The sequence below is a fragment of the Strix uralensis genome, chromosome 4 (genome assembly GCF_047716275.1).
Source record: "Strix uralensis isolate ZFMK-TIS-50842 chromosome 4, bStrUra1, whole genome shotgun sequence".
Lineage (NCBI taxonomy): Eukaryota > Metazoa > Chordata > Aves > Strigiformes > Strigidae > Strix > Strix uralensis.
In genome coordinates this window covers 41,890,831-41,912,573 of record NC_133975.1, presented here as the reverse complement: position 1 = coordinate 41,912,573, position 21,743 = coordinate 41,890,831, and the positions used below count along the sequence as shown (strand labels likewise).

The window sequence follows — 21,743 nt, the reverse complement described above, 5'->3', positions numbered from 1 at the left end:
TGCTGCTAAGTCAGATAGTGTCTCTGGAGCATAATTAGCTAAGCAACAGTTAAAAACAGGAAAAAAGAAATGTCCTAATTATATATTCATTGCTTTGTGAGTACTTGAATAGCACTTTAAAATACTGACTATAGTTCATAGGAACCTGCAAGGCAGGGCTGAAAAACTCTGGAAAAGATATCCTGGTCTCAGTCAAGTTAATAACAAAACTATTGTATAAAATAGGGCAAAAGTTAAACCTCTCAAGATATGTAAAAACAGATAGACCTAAGCTGATGCTGAAATATGATCTATCCTGTATCTGTCTCACTGTTAAGAGAAACAGAAGGACAGTCCCTTTCTCTATGTGTTAAATGCTTTGGTTATTCTTTTTCTATACCTTGCCTTTTTTGGAAATTGAAATTAATTTAGTTCTCACCAAGAGAATTATGAGAATATTTAGCCTGCATTTGATCTACTGCTTTTATTTCTGGAGCCATGTCTTGGTAAAAAAATGAATTATGTTTCAGGTTTGGGAACTTGGTAAGCTTTTGATTAGGCATCTAGGTGCTTTAATGTTTGTCCCATGGTAAGTCAGAGTATTCCCACTTGGTTTCCTTTCAATATGAATAGCCTGGTTTAGCTTAAAAAACCTTGTTCTTCTTGGCAATCATCATGCATCTCAAATCTATGACAAAATGTACTATCAGGTATGCAGAACACATAACCTCTGTCTTTGTTGTGACTGATGTGTATGGGAGAAGTGGGTTTTGCTGCTGGTCCCTTGGTCAGTGCCAAGTGAATCCACTTTGTTTTTTCCTTTGGAAGACAGATATTTGTGCCACATGGCCACTGGCTAAAATGAACCCTTGAAAGTCTCTGAAAGACAGCGGACACACTTTTTCTTGGGACTGAAACAAAGTTTTAAGAAAGGAAATGAGAAAATTATTTTGTTAATTCCATGGGCACCTAATGACAATACTTTTTGTTTCTCTGACCATTCACTAGGAGCTTTTAAAGAAGATCTTTCTTAAAAGCTTTGGTTTGCATCACAAGCTTTAGTGGATATGTTATCAAAGCATCCTACTGAAGCAGAAAGATATTAATATTGAATTTAATAGATGAAGCACAGAACAAGTGAATTACCAGAGAGCCACGTGGCAAAGCTAGGAATGGAGCAAAATTCAGTGTAATTATTGCAAATATCTCCTCCCTGTCTTGACAAAAATAATTAGACATTCTGGATTTGGCTCATTTTGCTATTTTGAACCATTATTACACCTAGGGTCTTGAGGAAAGAAATAGCACTTTCCCACTGGAATACAGGACTTAAAGGGCTATGCTCCTTATTACTGGATGTCACTGGTAGCGCATATATTTTTTGCAGCTATCTGCATTTGAATTTGTGAACCATCCAAATGTCTATAAACTATCTCATACTAAACTCAATACACTATGGTGCTGAAGTGTTAAAGTCAAATGGAAGCATCCACAGAAGACTGTTGAGGCCAAATTTTGCTACCACATCTTAGGCCTTCTTCCCCCATTTTCTCCAGCTGTTAACTTTCTTTATAATTTAAATAACTTAACTAGTTAATTAGCTCTTTGGCAGAAATAAAAAATAATCAAGCATTTTCTAAAATATTTTTGGACATTTAGCCATCATGTATAAATTTAAGGAGATAACACAAAAATAAATTCCACCAATATTTAATGTCAGCTACAACCCCTTTCAGTTTGTCTTCAGTTGATGCATACAATCTTATTATCTCAAAAATGCATGGAAATTATATTTCAGCTTTCTGTGTACAGGCCTTATTGGAAAGCAAATGAACAGCTGTATATTTAGACTGAAGCAAGGAGAGACAGCGGTATTGTACCAGGTGATTCGATTGACTGGTCACAACAAATACAGCTCAGAATATTGAACTTTCAATCCATGAAGATAAATCTCAAAATATTATTAATGGAATAATTTTGATACACAAAGGTACTCAGAAAAAAGTGCACACAAGTGTTTTATAAGCATGAAAAGAAGCTGATTTCAACAAGGAAAATGTTTTGAATTTGAGATTTCTGAATGCAGATGTCAATGTTAGGGAAAATAAATTAGAAGAATCAGAAATGCTGGTATAAAACCAAATGTTTTGTTAGAATTGTTATGTTTTATCATTATCAGAAGTAAGCTCAATTACTGAGTAGAACATCCTGGAGGACAGGCTTAAAGCCAAATTAGCCATCTGTCCTTATTAGTTACCTGCAGGAGTGATGTCAGAGTTGGCTCCAGGGACCCTCCAGCTGGTGTGCTCCAAGCAAAACACTGGTTGTCATCAGTCTGAGTGCACCTTGCAGACACACTTTCCTGCCCTGAAGGTAGGGTCAACACACTGATAATAACAACAAGAAGCAGAAGAAGTGAGCCAGGGAAAAGTTGTTTGAGATGGAGGTTGTGCTGGCTATGGCTTCCCCACATTCTTCCAAAACTGGAATGATTCTGGGATTCTGATTTCAAGCACCAAGAAACCTGCAGATTTGGGGCATCATTGCAGGTACAAATGATAGTGCTGGGTGCAGCGTAACTGGAAAGGGTGGGTATACTCTTCTGGGTCTCAGAAGCAGCCTAAAATTCAGAATGTTCCCAGGAGTGCTCTATCACGTACAGCAGACAGAGGGATTTCCCCTGTGATTTGCAAATCTGATCTAGAGAGTGAGAATGAGGAAGATTTGTGTGGTATACAAGATTACGTATACTTGCTATGAAATCTTAGGACAGGCAAGAGGCAGGTTTATTGAATGACTCTGGATGATGGTAGATGTTATAGAATATTTAATCTGTGTTTGGAGGCCATTATAAATTACCTAATCAGAAAGAAGTGAATAAGACTCTCTCTGAGCATTGATCAAAAATTAGAAAAAAATACCAAATAATCTACTTGCAGTTATCTAAAAGATAATAAAATTATTAATACGGGCTTGTCAGGAACTGACCCTGTCATAGAACTTTAATTTCCTTCTTTGACAGAGGATGTGGTACCATGAGGCACAAGGAGAACACAACCAGCTCCCTGCCACCAGGTTGGGGAGAGGATGCTCATGCTGTGGGACAGTCTTGTCATGCTGCTGACTTAGTGTTGCCTCCTATGCTTTACAGTACCCACGTCCAGGAGCCATGTAAATTCACTGAAATGGCAAAAGAACCCCCAGACTTAGGAAAAAATGTCTAGTTTTCTATCATTTGAGTGAATTAAGCAGTTTGAGGAGGACAAAGGTGTTCCATGGGGAGGAGACCACACACCTGCAAGCTACAGCGGGAAGGATTAGAAGAGTGAGGAGTGAGTTGTCTCCCTTTGGTAGCAGGAAGACATTAGATGTGTTAAGCAATATTAGGAACTCAGCTACTTAGAAGAATAGGGAGGCAGTAAATGCAATCTTCCTTCCAAGGCTTTTGGTGTTGCCAGTATTGCTTTCTCATGAAATTATTAGAGTATAGATACATCTTTAATTTTCATCAAATGACTACACAACAGGTTGAGAAAAAATTGCTGTCAAGGAGTAGCTGTGAATGGTTTGATGTTAAACTGTGAGATTGTCTCAAATACTGAAGCAGGTCCCTGAGGCAAATGTCTCTGCAGAATCCAACATCCTAGTTCTGTTCAGTGTCTTCATTAATTATCTGAACAATAAATAGGTAGTAAATTTTTAAAAACCAAGGAAGCTGGCATTGGCAGGGACTTGCAAGTCATTGGGAAGACAGGGTCAAAATACAAGTTGGTCCTGACAAATTGAAGAAATAATTAGAAGAAAATAACATCAGATTCAGTACTGAAAGGCATCGAGTGCCAGAGATGAGGAGAAATTTAAAGCATAAATGCAAATAGCTATTTAGTCAGCACTGTGGCAGGAAAGGATGAGTGTTATATTGTTAAATAAACAGCAGAATTCAATTTTCATTGTGCAATGTGTTAACATCCATAAGAAACTACAGATAACTATTCCAGTTTGCATACTTGTGAAGTTGCGGGTACATTGCTGTGTCCAGATTTGATCACCATACCTGGGAACCATGCAATAGTCGTTTGGAGACTCCAGCTGAACTTCCGTTGTTTCATCTAGAACAGAGAAGACTGAGAGGGAGGACATTGTATCTGTTTTCTGCTGTGAAGAAGGTCATTAAAAAGGGGATAGTGATGACTTGTTCCCATGGAGACTAGGGCAGGTTTTCAAACAGTTGTAGCATTATCCCCCCTTTGTTTATTTACTGAAGTTTGCATCAGGCAAAAGCAGTGTGTGAAGTGGTCATGGAGAAGATAATCTGGTTCATCAGCCCTTGATATTTTAAGGAGTGCTATATAAAACTTCAGTGGCAGTAGTTTACTTGTGCACAACTATGTTTTTCTATGAAAACTGCATTTCCACGGACAAAGAACAGTGTTTAGTGATTTGTTGAACTCTTCAGCTCAATCAAGGGACCTAATTTAGTAACTGAGACATAGGGAGGAGTATTCTTAATTCACTGAAGTACTTCATTTATGTGTTTGTTTCCTAAGAGGAAAATAGGACATAGTAATTAAACCTTTTCTGATAAAGTCAGTTTTCAAGGCTTACAATAACAGGAAATATTTAACTTTAAAAAGTTTTATTATAAAGATTAAGATTTATAGTACGAAAAAGTAATTCAAGCAAAAACTCAAATTATATATTCGAAGTTAACATTAGGGGCATGTGTGAAATAATATTGCAAAGGATTTTTTTAAATCTGGCTTCCTGCATAGTAGCCCTGAAAACATTTTATTTGATATTATAGGTCAAAAAATAACACTTCTTTAAAATGAGGTGTTTTCAGCAGCTAACTAGGCTGGCATGAACGCAGGATGTCTAATTGCACTGATTCTGTAGGAGACAGGCCCAGCTAGAGCAGTTTAGTGACTGAGGAAAGCCCTCCTCATGTATCAATTTCTAAACAAACACCTTTTTGCAAGACTTGATATTTCAAAGGATTATTTACATCAGCAGACAAGCCATGCCTTCCTGAAAATGGATGATTTTTATGTTTTGCTATTTACTGCAATAGATTGCATGCTGACTTCTTATTAGAAAAAATATTTAAAAGATCTTACATTAATCTCCACCTAGAGTACAAATTAGCTGTGCTTCATAGATAAAACTCTGTAGCTGGAAAACTAAACTCCAAATCTTTCATGCAAGAAGAAAAATGTTCTTGACTCTATTCCTTTCTCTGAAACAGGAGCTTTTTATTTCTTACACTATTTTTCAAGAATACGATACATATTTCTTGCTGAATACTTGGCTGTTGGCTTTTGTCTTGATAATGAAATACATACACACATGCTCTGAACATATCTTGACAGTGGAGTGAACTTCATTATTCCACAGATATGTGAAGATCTATTTTAGGAATATTGACTCCATTGCGTAGTGTTCATCATGTGGACACCATTGCTCATGGCAATAGGAGTTTGTGGATGCTAGTATTATTCATTTGCAGTTTTGCCTGGCACCCATCTTTATTATTAGCACACAGCACATAATGTGTTGATCTTGAAGAACTACCACTAATGCATACATGAATCTTTTACTGACATCTGCTGCATACTTTCAGAGTTCCTCAAGTTACCAAAGCAAAAATAGGAAGACTTTTTTCACTGTTCCTTAATTTTCTTCTTAGTCATTACTTCAGATGGCACCTGTACAGTCGGTAATGAGAGTCTGTGTCCTACAACAGTCATCTTTAAAAAAACTGAACCCCAAACAGACAGTGCATCTCTTTCTTCATTGCTCTCTGATCTAATAAATGCTGCAGGAAGTGAAATCAAGTCTCAAGGTGAATCCCTCCCCTGTGATGCAGGGAGAGGAAGGTTGTTTTGTATGTTGCTTCTACATAGGGAGTTGGAGTATGCTTGCAATTTCTCCTTGGGAAATGCAGATCTATGAACCACTCCCAGATTAATGGGAAAGTATCTAAAGGGTATTGGTACAGACAGGGTGATATATGGAGTAAGAAAACCGCTAGTGCAGAGCATGCTGTGTCAGATTTGCTTGAAGGTGATGTCCCTACTCTGGAAAAAGAAGCAACAAAGACAAAATGCTGATCCCTTTGAAGCTCATTCATCTTCTAAGAAAATGTACTCAGTCCTTCTTTCTCACTGTTATTCTTTGTCAAGAAATTGTATCTTCTAGCTTGAGCAGGTTTTAGCCTCCAGGAATAGTTGCATCTGCAAGTGATTGAAAGATGCTGTCAGGAATCCACTTCACCTGACCCCAAAACACAGCTTATTTGTGACTGTATTGCTTTTGTGCCTCCATTGAGAGATTAAGCCTCATCACTAAACAGCAAACTCAGTTATGAATGGGGTTCTTTTAGCAATACTTGGAAGCAGATTTTTCCCCTTTGGCTTGTTTGCTTTCCCATTCACACCTAATATTAATTGTTAATTGAATAGCATCTTCTGTAATTACAGTGGAGGCATGGTTCTGCTTTATAGTTATGAGAGGAAAATATTTGTAGGGTTCTGTTCTATTTTATCTTTATTTATAAGCATAGCATTTAGAAGAATACCATCCTGTGTGTATAGCTTCAGAAGGAAAACTATGAAAGTGATTCTGTCAATGCTAATAATTTCAATCTTTGACCTGTAATTCTGTGTTTTATAATGTACTTATTTGTGTTTTGCAATTTGTATTTAATTGCATGTCTGAGAAGGCTCGTGCATAACAGTCTTCCTTTAAATCTGTCATTAGTTTTATTTTCTTGCCAGCAGAATATGGCTGAATGCTACAGCAGCTGCTTTACAACTATAACTCTTCTCTCTTATTACTGGTAATGACAGTCAATGATTTACTGTGTGTATTAAGTTTGGTTATGTGTTGTTGTATAACTGAAGTTTTCAGGAAAATATTTTCACAAACGTAGGACAACAAATGTCAGGCTGACCTAATTACTGTTTTTCTCTACAGTTTCTATGGGCTCTCTTCTGCTAGCTGGAGATGAGTGATTTGAAAATGTATTCGTTAGCAAAGTATTCAAATTTATTATCCTGCTGTTTATGACATTGTAATTCCCATTTCTGTTTAGCTGGTAGTCAGGAAATATTTTTACTTATGAAAGTAAAGGGAGGACTGCCCTAAGTGGAGGGAGTGAAACCTGCTGATGAGATCCATACTTGCTGGCTTGCGCTAGTCACAGAGAGAAGCATCCCCTGAGAGCTCCCCGCTTTCAGGGGAGCTGGCAGAGTTTCCCAGGGGGGATTTGGAGAACAAGCTAGGATGGGGTCAGATCAGGAAGTCTGGGGACTCGGGTCAAGAGATCAAAAAGAAAGGAGGTTACAGTGACAGTGTAGACACAAGCAGTCTCTCATCAGAGGTCTTCTGTCCTTCAGAATCGTACAGCTTTTATTCAGTTAGCATTATCCCTGCTGACCCTAGCCATTGCCACTAAATAACAGATGATAATCTCAAAAATTAAGGGTAGATTACTGAGCAATACAAACAGGTGATGTAAGTACCTGCAGGGCTAAAGTGATGTCCCATTATGAGACGTTTCTGGGCAGGTGGAGCAGTTTGGCTCCTTGGGAAAAACAGATGATTTGAGGTGTGAAGTCCATCTATATGCTGACACTGAGTGTGGGTTACAGCAGCACCTTGATCTCTTACAGACATTTGGTTCACTTCAAGGACAGCCTCCACATTCGAGGCTGGGAAGCTGGGGAAAAGTGGAAACACCTCAAAGTGTGGACTCAGGGCCTTAAAGCAGCTACTGACAATCCTCTTTGAATCTGCATTTGAAGTATTTCCATGAGGAGCTAAGAAACCTGTTGGATCAGAAGCACTGAGCACTCTTTGTGTAGTCTGTAAAATGATAACAGTATTACCAATTCTATCCTATGAATATCATCTGCTTAGCAAAACTATCTGTCAGTAATCGTCTAGACAATATAGAGCCCATTTGTTCGTGGTGGTGAATGTGACTGTGATGAAGGAGATCAGATGAAACAACAGTTTCATTGGGGCTGGTAGCTGCTATTTCTGACAGATTATTCTGATTATTTGTTATTAAGGATTTGCTTTTTCTGTTGTGGTTTTTTTGTGTTGGTTTTTGGTGGGTTTGCTTGGGGTTTTTTTTGTAAATTCTTAACAATAAAGCCTTTACTGGCCAGTTGCAAGAGTTCTTGTTACTGTCCAGCTTACCTTCCTGCCAGTTCAGGATTTGATACACCTTTTGTGTGCTTTCTAATTTAATTCTGAAGTGATAGGAAATTCACTAGCAATTTTTCTGAAATGATTCAGGGATGACTGATTGCCCCAAATTTCTCCAGCTCTTCAGACGTTTCTTCAAATAGCCATATCATTTATTTTATCTGTATACTATTAGTCTAGATAAATGCAAAAGAATAGTGTTTCCTGGAAATGAGTATAGACAGGAGTCTTGGGATTTGAGTTAATGCAGTTGCAGTGCTTATATGTTATTGTTTTCAGCTCTCATTTTTATCTTGCAGTATTTTCATTATAGATAGTTATAGCTTATGGTGACCCCTCCTGATCCTAGCACTGTCACGTGGCAGGCAGTGGGACGATGCTGGCACAAGAGTAGCTGGGCTGTGTGAGCCTCTGGATCCAGGAGGGAGAAAGCTTGCAAGGCAGCTGTGGTGTCTATTAGTGAGTCACCAAAAGCCAGCTGTGTACCTGGACATGAGGCAGGATTACTTCTGGGGAACTGCCATATCATGCTCCTGAATTACTCCCAGAGGTCCCTTTCTGCTTCCTGTTCTCAGAAATTTATCTTGTACCTTCCAGCTATATGAAAATTTTAGTGTGCATCTCCTACAGTCAGGGAGTTGGCCATCTCACTGGAAGGAGGTACTCTTCTGTGTGCAAGCAGTTACACTATGTAGGGATTCTTGTTTCCAGCTCTGAAACCAGTATGGTTTCCTCAGAATAGTTACCTCTATGGCCTGTACAAATTAGCAGAACTCTATGGCAAATTCATTATCCTTATTTGCCTTCAAGGTCAAATCCAGAGTTCACATATAACAGCATAATTTCACTGGCAATGTATTCTTCATACACTCTAAACCATCTAAAGACCCAGCTGAGGGTTTGCAAGACACATTGGTTGAAAGCAGAATCGTGTATTCAGGCATATAGATTTCTAGTACTTCACCTCTAGATGTGACCATTTATCATTAAATACCATAGTAAGTGTACTTGTGACACGTAAATATACACTTATATTTAGAATAAAAGAAAAATGTGCTATTTCAACTGGGATAGACCATTTTCCTCTTAGCTGAATATCAAAATATTCACATAGCTGAAAGACTTTCTAACAGAAGTGAGCATTCATAACAGCAGTCAGCAACCCTTGCCATCAGAACATTTTACTAACAGTTAATGAAAACTGTCTATACTCTGTTTTTGAAAACAACCAGCTCACATCCAAATTCTGAAAGAAAAGCACTAGATACAACTTTTTTGAAGAAATAAAATAAGCTATTGGGTATCTTCTGCAATTTCTGACAGCCTTGCTGTTGAAAACCTCAAAAATATTAATCTCCCATAGATCACAATGTAGATATTCTCTCTCTAGCTCATTATTGCTAAGGCACATTTCCATGCACTTTAGTACAGAGTGAATGAGCTTATGCAAATGCAGAAAGCTATCCCTAGACCAGACTTTCATTTTATTTTTATTATCAAATGGAGATATTTTTTTTTAATGTGATTTACTATGATGATAAAACAGGAAGGTTCATTTCCCTGGGTTTCCACAGCCCTGCCTGCCCATCTTTACAACATCATCAAATTAAAAGCAGATGCTGTAGTGGGACAATGAAGCGCTCAACCTCATCAGGTTTCAGCTCCTTCATCCTTCATTGTGAAGTGCTTTCCAGTATTTTTCTGTCGGTTCCATTTTTGAAAAACTGCTTTCACTGTTTCACAGTTTTTACAAGAAAATATTGTTGTGGCTCTGGTGCAGATAAGGAGAAATCTAATTTTGTTCTAGTTAAGGACACGCTTTGAGAAACCTGGTCTAGTGGGGGCTGATGGGGCCCATCTGTCAGAGAAGGGGAAGAGCATCTTCAGTCATAGACTTGCCAAGCTGGTGAAGAGGGCTTTAAACTAAAGTTGCAGGGGGACGGGAACCTCAATCTGACCCACTCCTACCAGTTTGATGCTATTGCCAGCGATAGATGCCCAGAGCCTGGAGAGGGATCACAGCTCAGCGGGAGAGCACCTGAAGAGCAGCACAAAGGAACTGCAGCCACTCCAGCCAGTAAGTCAGCTTCATCAGAGGCCAAATTAAATGCCTCTATGCAAATGCAAGTAACATGGGGAACAAACAAGAGGAGTTAGAGATGTGCGCAGGCCTGCAGGGCTATGATCTTATTGTCATCACAGGGACGTGGTGGGATGGCTCCTGGAGTATTGCAGTGGAAGGATACAGGCTCTTTAGGAAGGATAGGCAGGGGAGGTGAGGAAGGAGTGTTGCCCTCTATGTCACTGGCCAGCTGGAAGGCATGGAGCTCTGCCTGAGGATGGATAAGAAGCTGAGTGAGAGCTTATAGGTCAGGATTAAAGGGAGGGCAGGGACAGGGGATGTTATAGCGGGGGTCTGCTACAGGCCACCCGACCAGGAAGACCGAACAGATGAGGCCCTCTATAGTCACATAGGAGCAGTCTCATGTTCACAAGCCCTGGTCCTCATGGAGAACTTCAACCACCCTGATATCTGTTGGAGGGACAACACATCAGGGCATAAGTAATCCAGGAGGTTTCTGGAATGCGTTGATGATAAATTCCTTCTCCAAGTGATAGAAGAGCCAATGAGGAGAGGTGCTATGCTGGACCTTGTTCTCACCAGCAAGGAGGGGCTGGTGAGGAGTGTGAAGCTCAAGGGCAGCCTTGACTGCAGGGACTATGAAAAGGTGGAGTTCAAGATCCTGAAGGCAGCGAGGAGGGTGCACAGCAAGCTCACTACCCTAGACTTCAGGAGAGCAGACTTTGGCCTCTTCAGGAATCTGCTTGGCAGAGTAGCATGGGATAAAGCCCTGGAGTAGAGAGGGGCCCAGGAAAGCTGGTTAATAATCAAAGATCACCTTCTTCAAGCTCATGAGCGATGCATCCCGATAAAGAGGAAGTCAGGCAAAATTGCCAGGAGGCCTGCATGGATGAACAAGATGCTCCTGGACAAACTCAAAAACAAAAAGGAAGCCTACAGAGGGTGGAAGCAAGGACAGATAGCCTGGGAGGAATACAGAGAAATTGTCTGAGCAGCCAGGGATCAGGTTAGGAAGGCCAAAATCCTGATAGAATTAAATCTGGCCAGGGATGTCAAGAGCAACAAGAAAAGCTTCTATAGGTACATCGGTGATAAAAGGAAGACTAGGGGAAATGTGGGCCCTCTCTGGAAGGCAACAGGAGACCTGGTTACCCAGGACATGGGGAAGGCTGAGGTACTCAACAACTTTTTTGCCTCGGTCTTCACCGGTAAGGGCTCCAGCCACACAACCCAAGTCGCAGAAAGCAAAGACAGGGACTGGGAGAATGAAGAACCACCCACTGTAGGAGAAGATCAGGAAGACCATCTCAGGAACCTGAAGGTGCACAAGTCCATGGGACCTGATGAGATGCATCCACAGGTCCCGAGGGAACAGGCAGATGAAGTGTCTAAGCCACTATCTATCCTATTTGAGAAGTCATGGCAGTCCAGTGAAGTTCCCACTGACTGGAAAAGGGGAAACATAGCCCCCCCTTTTAAAAAGGGAAAAATGGAAGACCCAGGGAACTACAGGCCAATCTGTCTGATCTCTGTGGCCAGCAAGATCATGGAGCGGATCCTCCTGGAAACTATGCTAGGACACATGGAAAATAAGGAGGTGATTGGTGACAGCCAGCATGGGCAAATGGTGCCTGACAAATTTGGTGGCTGCCTACTACAGGGTTACAGCATTGATGGATAAGGGAAGAGCAAGTGACGTCATCTACCTCGACTTGTGCAAAGCTTTTGACACTGTTCCACACAACATCCTTGTCTCTGAGTTGAAGAGACGTAGTTTTGATGAATGGACTGCTCAGTTGATAAGGAATTGGCTCAATGCTCACACTCAAAGAGTTGTGGTGAACAGCTCAATGTCCAAGTAGAGAGCATTGATGAGTGGCATTCCTCAGGGGTTGGTATTGGGACTGGTGCTGTTTAACATCTTTGTCAGTGACATGGACAGTGGGATTGAGTGCACCCTCAGCAAGTTTGCCAATGACACCAAGCTGTGTGGTGCGGTCGACACGCTGGAGGGAAGGGATGTCATCCAGAGGAACCTGGACAGGCTTGAGAGGTGGGCCTGTGAGAACCTTATGAAGTTCAACAAGGCCAAGTACAAGGTCCTCCACATGGGATGGATCAATCCCAAGCACAAATACAGGCTGGGTGATGACTGGATTGAGAGCAGCCCTGCGGAGAAGGACTTGTGGGTATTGGTGGATGGAAAACTAACTATGAGCCAGCAATGTGCTCTTGCAGCCCAGAAAGCCAACCGTATCCTGGGCTGCATCAAGAGAAGTGTGGCCAGCAAGTTGAGGGAGGTGATTCTCCCCCTCTACTCCAGTCTTGTGAGACTCTGCTTGGAGTACTGTGTTCAGCTCTGGGGCCCCCAACATAAGAAGGACATGGACCTGCTCATGTAGGTCCAGAGGAAGGCCTCAAAGATTATCAGGGGGCTGGACCACCTTCTTTACAAGGAGAGGCTGAGAGAGATGTGGTTTTTGAGCCTGGAGAAGAGAAGGCTCTGGGGAAACCTTATAGTGGCCTTCCAGTACCTAACAGGCGCCTGCAGTAAAGATGGGGAGGGACTTTTTACAAGGGCTTGTAGCAATAGGACAAGGGGTAACAGTTTTAAACTGAGAGAAGATAGATCTAGATTAGATGTAAGGAAGAAATTCTTCACGTTGAGGGTGGTGAGACACTGGAACAGGTTGTCCAGAGAGGTTGTGGATGCCTCCTCCCTGGAAGTGTTCAAGGCTGGGGAGCTGGAACTAGATGATCTTTAAGGTCCCTTCCAACCCTAACCATTATAAAGTGCCTGCCTCCCCATCACTTTCTATAATAGGGTAACAGCGATAAATAGCAATGATGCATCTAGGAGCACATTTCCAGAATCCCAGAATACCTTTGGCTGCATATTTGCCTCTTTAGGCACCTTTTTTTTTGCCTCCTTAAAACTTAATGATAATTTTATTAAAATCTGACCACTGGCAAGTGGATGACCTGCTTTTTGTAACAATGGCATGGCTACACAGGCTCCAGTCTCCCTCCCTGTCAGCATGTAATCATTTCAGGCTTCTGCATTAGCCCCCAAAGACACAGACATAAATGAAATATTAAAATTACCTTTTGTCCCCATTTCCTGCTTGCATTTAAAGCAGCATGTGTACATAAGGGTAGAGTGGGGCAGTTGCTGACAGTACTACTGAAGAACTTATCAAAGGAATAAAATTCATTCACATCCTCAGCTCCATGACAGATCACAAACCATATCATTAACTGTGTGTCTCATCTACTTAGCCTAGTGTGAGGGCTCTGTCTGCTTGAATCAGAGTCACTAGGGGTAATTTGTGGGACCCTGAAGAAAAGCCAATTCCATCAGCACGCTAGGCAGCAGTATTTTAAAACACTTTGGTAAGAAATTGAGAGAAGGTTATTGTCACTATACTTCCACTTATTTAAAATTTTTGCAACTCAGAAGTGTTCTGGAAGTGGCCTTTGCTAACTATTCAGTCCGATCTGGCTTGTGAACAGTGGAGTGAACAAAAAAGAAAACCCACTGAAACTCCTGTTGCCATTTCCTTGCAGTGCGTTAATACTAACTCTTCACATTTGCCCACATAAATCATTCACTGTTGCACAAATAAAGCTTCAGCCTGAAATACTGCAGGAGAGACAGAAAAAAAAAAAAAAAGTCTTCTTTTGTGTGAAGTTCATGGTGGTGATTGTAATTCAGCTGCCTTTTTTGTCTTTTTTCAAAATTTCCGAACTATTGCAAATGTTCTTATGGTGTTATAGAGTAGCACATAGTACAGTTATCAGAATGACCTCTTTTTCTCTCCTGGCATCCATAAAAAGACCCAAGCAGCTGTTTTACCAGTCCCCATGGAAGCACACATGGCACAGGAAACAAGGCAGGCCTGATGGACACAGCCCCGCTGGTCCTGCCTGCAGAGCAGACGCCATGGTGAGCAACGCTGCTGGAGCACTCTGTGGTCCAGCCAGCTTGGTCCGCCTGTGAGGTTGTGCTGGAAGGTGTGGGCAGTGCAAAAAAGGCTGCTTCTGGAGCAGTTTATAATCCCCAGTTGTGAAGTCACCTTTACACAATATGTACAAAGCTATTTTACTGGGCTGTAGTGCCTTTAATCATTTATCGTCTTTAATGAAACTTTAAAATTTCTCCTTGAGTTGAAACTTTGCTTATGATGCTATACTGGGTCTTAAGTACATCAATAAAGCAAAAGTAAGTACTGGAAAAGGAAGGTAGTTCTCTGGTTCTCAGATAGTTCTCTACATCTAAAGAGGGGAAGATAACATTGTAATTGGATAGTAATTATGTTCAGCTGCTGCCCCTGTATATTCTGAGAGAACATCCTGGATGGTAGCCATGGGATTTAATGAATTTGTTATTCCCTAATTAACACCATCCCACCAGGAGGTGGTGATAGAGTTACTGCGCAACCAGGATAGATAATCTAAAGATATGGCTTTGTTCCTTATTTGAAAATGGAAGTTTAATCTCAAATGAAATGTCAGTTTACCTAAGTGTTACTTTCCATAGACGTGGATTTCCTTGTTAGCTTGAACAGATTTTTCCTATTTAAAAGTAAGATGTACACTCAGGTCAGAATATTGGCATTGCCTTAAAATTCCAGCCTCATGTTTCATAATAACACAGAGGTAAAAGATAACAGTAGGAGGTCCATTGTGCTTTCATAATCAAAATAATTGGATTTTTCAAAACAACCGGAAACAGGGTGACTTTCTACACTTCCAAAATTCTTAAACTGTGCAAAACACTACTTATCTGTTTGAATTTTGACCTTAGGTTAGCTTTAAATGCAGAAGCTAGTATAGTTGAGAATGTAGGCAAATTGAGAAAGAGTATATCCTTATTCTTAAAAAAAAAAAATATCTTTTTTGTGGTTAGTTTTAGATATGCTTCAAAGTGAAGCTTACTAAAATCCAGGAAGGATGAAGTAAGTTCCTATTTTAGGGACAGTTGGTAATATTTTGCCTCAGATTGATCTTTATTTTAACCTTTAATTTTTAAACATTATCTTTTCAAAGGACAACCCTGAATACATATTGCATCCATCAATATGAAAAGGTACTGTCAAATGACGGTGTTGTATTAAATTTTGCTTAGAGGTTTTTTTCCCCAACAGTTCTTACCCACTTCCTACTAGTAGGCTGAAGGGGTTTTTGCTGCAATTGAGCTCTGTATGTCCAAGACCCATGTCTGCTCATGACATGAATGTGGTTCAGCAGAAGTGCTGCTCTCAGCTTCCCTTTCTTGTCTTCACAGCACTCAGGTCTCAATCTTGTAAGACTGCTTATGCATTGGACTCGTTTCTTTACTATGACTTGCAGCATGATATTCCAGCTATTCCTTTGCTCCTCAGTTTTATCCTTCTGAACACCTTTACCTGTAGGACATTTTCAGAAGCTTTCATTTTCCTTTTGCTTCAGAATGTTCATTTCTGCTGACTCACCTCCTTAGTCTGAGTCCTGTAGATCTTCTCTACCAATAATTCAGATAAATTTCCCTTGGATTATGAGAGGTAATTATGAGAAGGGAAAGCCTTCTAGTGTCAGCTTCTGGTATTTGCTTTAAGAAGATTTGGTTCAGTATCAGGAATCACTGCAGAGAGCATCAGGAGCAGTAACCAGAGAAACAAGGTATTTCAATTTATTCACTCTTCTGAGGTGCCTTCATGTGGTATCACTAGGGTGGAGGGGCACTCTTCTTGATTAACAAGACATTGAATTCACTATAAAAAGTGCACAAGCCCAGCTCAAAGCCGTGCGCAGTAGTCACCAGTCATGTCTGGGACTGTCACTGTGGCAGCAGCAACCTGGCCCTCTTCCTCCTCCTCATCTATCACACCCCTGATTCCACAAGGTCAGCAGGACCCAGCGCTGACTCCTGATGTGGGCTGACATTTGCCCCAGTTTTTGTATTGCATGCCAGTTGGTTTGGCACTGACGGTCAGTTTGTCTAATGTATCCTGCATGAGATGGACGCCTCTTTCCAGCATTCATCCATTTCTGTTCAGCAGTTCAGTACAGAGCCTTTAATCAGTCTGTATTATACAAAGAGATGCATAATGAAATATGCCATTCACTGGATACAATTATAATGACCAAATTTCAGCTGTTTCAGGCAGGTCATTCCTATCAGTCCTTTCCAAAGCACCCCAGTATGCAGCAGGATTTCAATTCAACAATGATCAATGTGCAGTGTAATATTTTCTTTATGTTGAATAATAGGTGACACAAATCTACATTCACCTACTGACATTATATGACACTAAATAGATATGACCCTAAATAGCCATGACACTAAAATAGATACACTGGACATCTGTGACCTCTTGGTCGTTTTTGGATCAGCTGACTTTTACTTGCAATATTGTCTTTTATGTATAGTCAGTGACTGTGCAGTACTTCTCATGTGGGAAGGTTTTTATAACTATTTTTAAGTTTAGCAACCTTAGCATTCCAGCTTTTCTGATGTTTTGGGAGTCTTTGGCCTTTTAAGTTTTTGACTATAAGTATTTTACAGCTTCCCACTGTAATTACTCACATAATATTATGCTACAGTAGCTCAAGTCTGGTTGTTTAAGTGCCTGAGTAGGACATTTCATGAAAAATTACTTTTCCAATCATAACTTTGTACTTGACATTTCTATACAGAAGCCATTAAACAAGAGAAGAAATCTTCTCCTTTGGGCTCAGCACAGTTCTCATATGTGTGAGTGATCTTATTGACTACAGAAGGACTTTTTATATCAGTCATGATTGTAGGACTAGACTCTTGTCTTCATATTTTGGAGACAATTTAAAGCCTGTTCAGCAGCAGCTGCTTGTGGCATGGAGGGGAATATGTATCCTGTGCCAAGTGGTCAGGTTCACACAGCTTATTGCTCATCCCACTCCAATGAAAACCAAAAAGCTATCCTGTTTGTCCTCTCCATCGCTCTTCCTGTAAGACAACTGTCAGAACATGTTGTGGAATAAGAATGAACGGAGCAACATCCCATGCAATTTCATTTTTGTCGTCTTTTTTTTTTATGCGCAAGAGCTATGAGTTTGCTGCTGTTCCGGTTGTTGTTTGGTAGTTTTGCTAATTGTAATAAATGCTCTGACCTTTCGCATCTAAATAACAAAGAGTTTCTTTACTCAGTGTTATCATTGTAAAATCTACAGATTAGTTATGAAGTATCATTTGTAAGTATGGGCCAATTATTTTGCAATTTGAAGTCTCTGATTTTTTCATCTTACATCTGGTTCACGTGCAGGGATTGCCTTTTTCATAGGCCATTCACTGTGTCAAAAGAAATGTTCATTAAAGATAATGTACCTAAGAGAATTAGAGAAATCCTGCATTTCCCCAGTGATTTCTGGGACTTCCTTTCTTCTGCCAGTAGTGATTTACTTATAAGCATCCTCCATGCAAGTCCATCTTTGTAAAAGGGCATTGTGTTTTGATTATTTAGAACCTGAAGTCACAAAGGGCATGTTGCAATTAGATTTACTTTGGTAGGAATTGAAAATGTATTGTAGTAGTCAGCATTCCCAAGGGAAGGTTTCTAATAAGATCTCCATTGAATTTATTCATATGTGGAAAGAACAGTCAATATTTGAGGTACGAAATGTCAATAAAAGTAAAAAAGTATTAGCATTCACTGTATGTTACAGTGCACGGTCTTGCCAGTTAGAATATTGCAGCTTTGTTTCACAAAGCTTCTATGTCCTTTTAAAAATATAATCACTAAAGAAAAATAGAATCAGCCTGTTAAAAACAGAGCTCCCTAGTCATGAAAATGGGTAGTTTAATATAAGATATAACCTAATCTATAAATGTTTTTTAAAAACTATCTTATAGAAGTTAAAGGTAAAATATCTATAATGTTTTTCATTACCATGAATGCAGATGAGAGGATCATTTTCTAACATTCATGCATGTGGGGATTTGCTGGCATCCTAATGGTGGCAACATATTTGCTGCATTAGAAACATGGTCTTCTTGGTAGTGAAAAAAAAAAAAATTTTTAGTTTCCAGTCAAAATTCCTGCTTATAAATCTAAAATGCACTTTTCATTAATATTCTCTAACACTAACTTTAAATATCGCATTTGTTTTCTATACTATCTGTGGAAAAGGCTGTTAATTCAAGTAAATTCTACATGTTTATTCATGGAATAAATGGAAACACAGGAAACAGCAAATGATTTGCCTATGAGTTAAATTACCACTGTAAGACAAAGTTTAGGAGTTTTAAATGCTGCTGTAGAAAAGCAGATGTTTAACTCCCAGCAGCTGCTCTGTAGCCATCCACTGTCACCTTTCTGCCTTTCTCTAGGCAGCACCTATGAGACTGAAATGAATTGAAGAGTTTTTCTAACTTTCAAATGTGAGTTACTTCACATGGAGTACTGAGACTACATTAAATACCTTGGCAGGTTTCCAGAGCCACTTTCTTTTTCTGTTATATGGGTTTATTTAGTAATGAACAGAAATTGTGGGGTTTTTTAAAAATGGAGTTTGTGCATAACTGTCTACCATGCTCTATATCTATCTACATGTCTATCACATTGCCTGTTTCTCATCTAGAGTCCATTTTGGGGTGAATAAACATAAATGTTGTTTGCTTACAGTGCTGTTTGTCAATGCCTTCCATAACTTTGCAACTGTGGAAGCCAGACAACTACATTTGCACAAACACACACACACACATTGTCCGAACACCTTCATTATTGTTTTATTCTTTTATTTATCCTTCAGGTCTCCTGTAATGGCTGGAGGTCTATTTGCCGTTAACCGGAAATGGTTTTGGGAGCTGGGTGGCTATGATCCAGGATTAGAAATATGGGGAGGAGAGCAATATGAAATCTCCTTTAAGGTAAGTCATCAAGTCACCTTATACAATACTTCCTTACTTGTTTAGTGCAAGGCTTACGATCATGATGCTTTCATTCATACTGGCTTTTGTCTTTTAACAAAAATTAATTTAGCACAATACTACTTTTCTTCTTTAGGAATTCCCAGTAATTTCACAGAGAATTATGCCATAAACATATGCTCCAGAAGCCATACAAAAATCACACTGAGTGCAGTTCCCTCTGAAAATGTGGTAGCTTACCACCATCAAAGAATGAAGTCCTACGTTGTTCCTTTCATCAAGTCTTACCTTTCATCAAGTCTCACCTTCTCTCAGGTGCTGCATTTACTTCATGCTCAAGTGTTGAGCTCAGCTCAATAAGCCAACAGAGAACTAATCCAGAAAAAAAGAAAACTGCATAATTTTCTGCCCAGATCAATGTTTAATCATCTCTGGGGGTAAGCTCCCCTGGAGTCAGTTCAGGGAAATGGGTGAAAATGGAAAGTCATAGGAAGAAGGACTCGCTTTCAGTAGCATTGAATCATTAGATCAGCTCATCTGCTATGAGCTGTTATCTACAGGCCAGCTTTTCAAAATCAGATATTTTAATTGCATTTGAATTATTGTAATGACAAAATACATGGGGAGTTTTCAAGTGCTCAAGTTATGTACAACCAGTCATGGTGTATCCTCGTATCCTCATCTCCTCTATGTGGACATGTGTATTCAAATCAGTTACTTGGTTTTACATGTCGAGTTGAAAGTCTTGCTACTGTCCACATGTAAAATATGTATTTGCATTAGTTTGATGAGGACTAGTATGACTAATTTTGAAAACTGAGTTTATTGTCTTCTGGTATACCCAAAGACATAAGAACTTTACCTCATGGCCTCTACATGCAAAGATTTTCAATGACTTGATAGAATTTCATGACATAGATGAATTGAGTCAAGCATATTTGGATAAAGCTTGGAACTGAAATTAGAATTCACATCTAGCTTCAGGATCTTTCCAACCTACTTCCAAACTCTGACAGTGTAAAGCTCAGTAAATAAATATAGTATGTCAGCCATGACTAATATCATACATCTTGCTGAATCTGAGTTTCAACAGTGATTAAAACAACAGAGCTGAGGCCATTCTGTTGAATGAAACATACAGCGTGACCCGACACTGGACTGACAGGCTGTCTTTACAGGAGTTATCAAGAACAGCAAAATGGTTTGTATTAACTGTGCTACTCTCATGTTTCTTCAAATCATTTTTATACTCCAGCAGAATAAGGAAGGCAAGGGAAACCCAATAGCTAGACAGTGTATTTAGAATATATTGATTTAGCTTCTGTCCATTTAGGTTGTTTCAGAGGCAAATGTAAGTAGTGACTAGCTGCCACAATGGTCTCTGACACGTCACCCCTGATTTTATTATCCTATTTCAAATATTCCTTTTATTCATCATCACAAAAGAATATACTTGTAATGCTCTCTAGTCTTTGTACAGAAACCATGGTAACAGCACTGGAAATTGAGATACTAGATTGTCCCGGTGTGTTTTGCTCAACTGATAGATTTTTTTGGAGGTAGCTGTGTCACACTGGGTCTCATTTCAGTCATACATCCTGATTCATCTTATTAGTGTATACTGACCTTAGGGTCCCTGTCCTTTCTTAGTAGTGTTAAAAGAATTAAAAAATACTCTTTAGAAATGATTGCTAAATAGGAACAACTTTCTATTGGAAGAATTTAACAGATGTAAGTTTTAAAAAGAAGACTGCAGTTTGGTTTGGAATGACAAAAAAAGTGGAAAAAAAACCACGGAGGTGGAAGGGAGAAACAGAAAGGACTGGGTTTTATTATATGAGAATCACCAATATCAGATTGGGAAAAGTTTCTGCTTCAACAGTTTCTATGTAGCTATAGATTCAGTCATCTTAAAACTTACTTAAATGAGGACAAGTTAGACAGACAGTTTAATTTACTGGCTTTATTCTCAAAATTTAGGAAGATGGAGGACTTGCCGTATCTCTGTCATTCACAAAGACAGTGAAAAAGCCAGACAACCACCCTGGTCCAGTTTCCTCAGCTGCTTCCGTGGGTCTGAAACTAGATCCTTCCTTTGCTTAGACTGTCCACATCTATGGCCTGTGGAAGTGTAGTATGGGTGCCCTGTGTTGATCCCATGTCTCACATTAATGTTATTTTGCTTGGCAAATAATTATTTGGATTATCCTGCCTCAAGAACATCTCTGACCACTAGTCAGTTAGCTATTCTCACACAGTTCTTTGAGTCAACTAATTCTTAAGTATTTTGTAAAAATATGATTGGTTTTCATTAATAAGTTGTAAAAGGAAGCCAGTTTGAAATGTCTCATACTTGTGGGAAGCTTGTATTTAGAGGACAGTTTCAGGCTGGTCTTTAACCTCAGAGACAGACACGTGTTCTGTTTACGTTCTTCATATATCTTGTTTTTAACTTTTGAGATTCATTTGTATGAAAGCTGCAGTGTAAGGGTAAATAAGTAAACAATCTGTCTGCTATAAACAGAGACCATGCTGATGACATGACCTTCCTAGGGTCAGACTGGGGATTCTTGTGGTTAA

General features: G+C 39.6%; 1 protein-coding gene across 3 annotated transcripts in view; it reads left to right on the top strand.

Annotated features, from left to right (window-relative positions):
• The window catches only part of GALNTL6 (polypeptide N-acetylgalactosaminyltransferase like 6), a 508,624-nt gene that overhangs the window by 445,152 nt on the left and 41,729 nt on the right, over nt 1–21,743 (top strand). For all 3 annotated transcript variants that reach the window (XM_074866466.1, XM_074866464.1, XM_074866465.1), the window contains one exon: nt 19,046–19,163. In XM_074866466.1, coding sequence (XP_074722567.1) covers nt 19,046–19,163 — 118 coding nt within the window. The remainder of the gene's footprint in view (nt 1–19,045; nt 19,164–21,743) is intronic.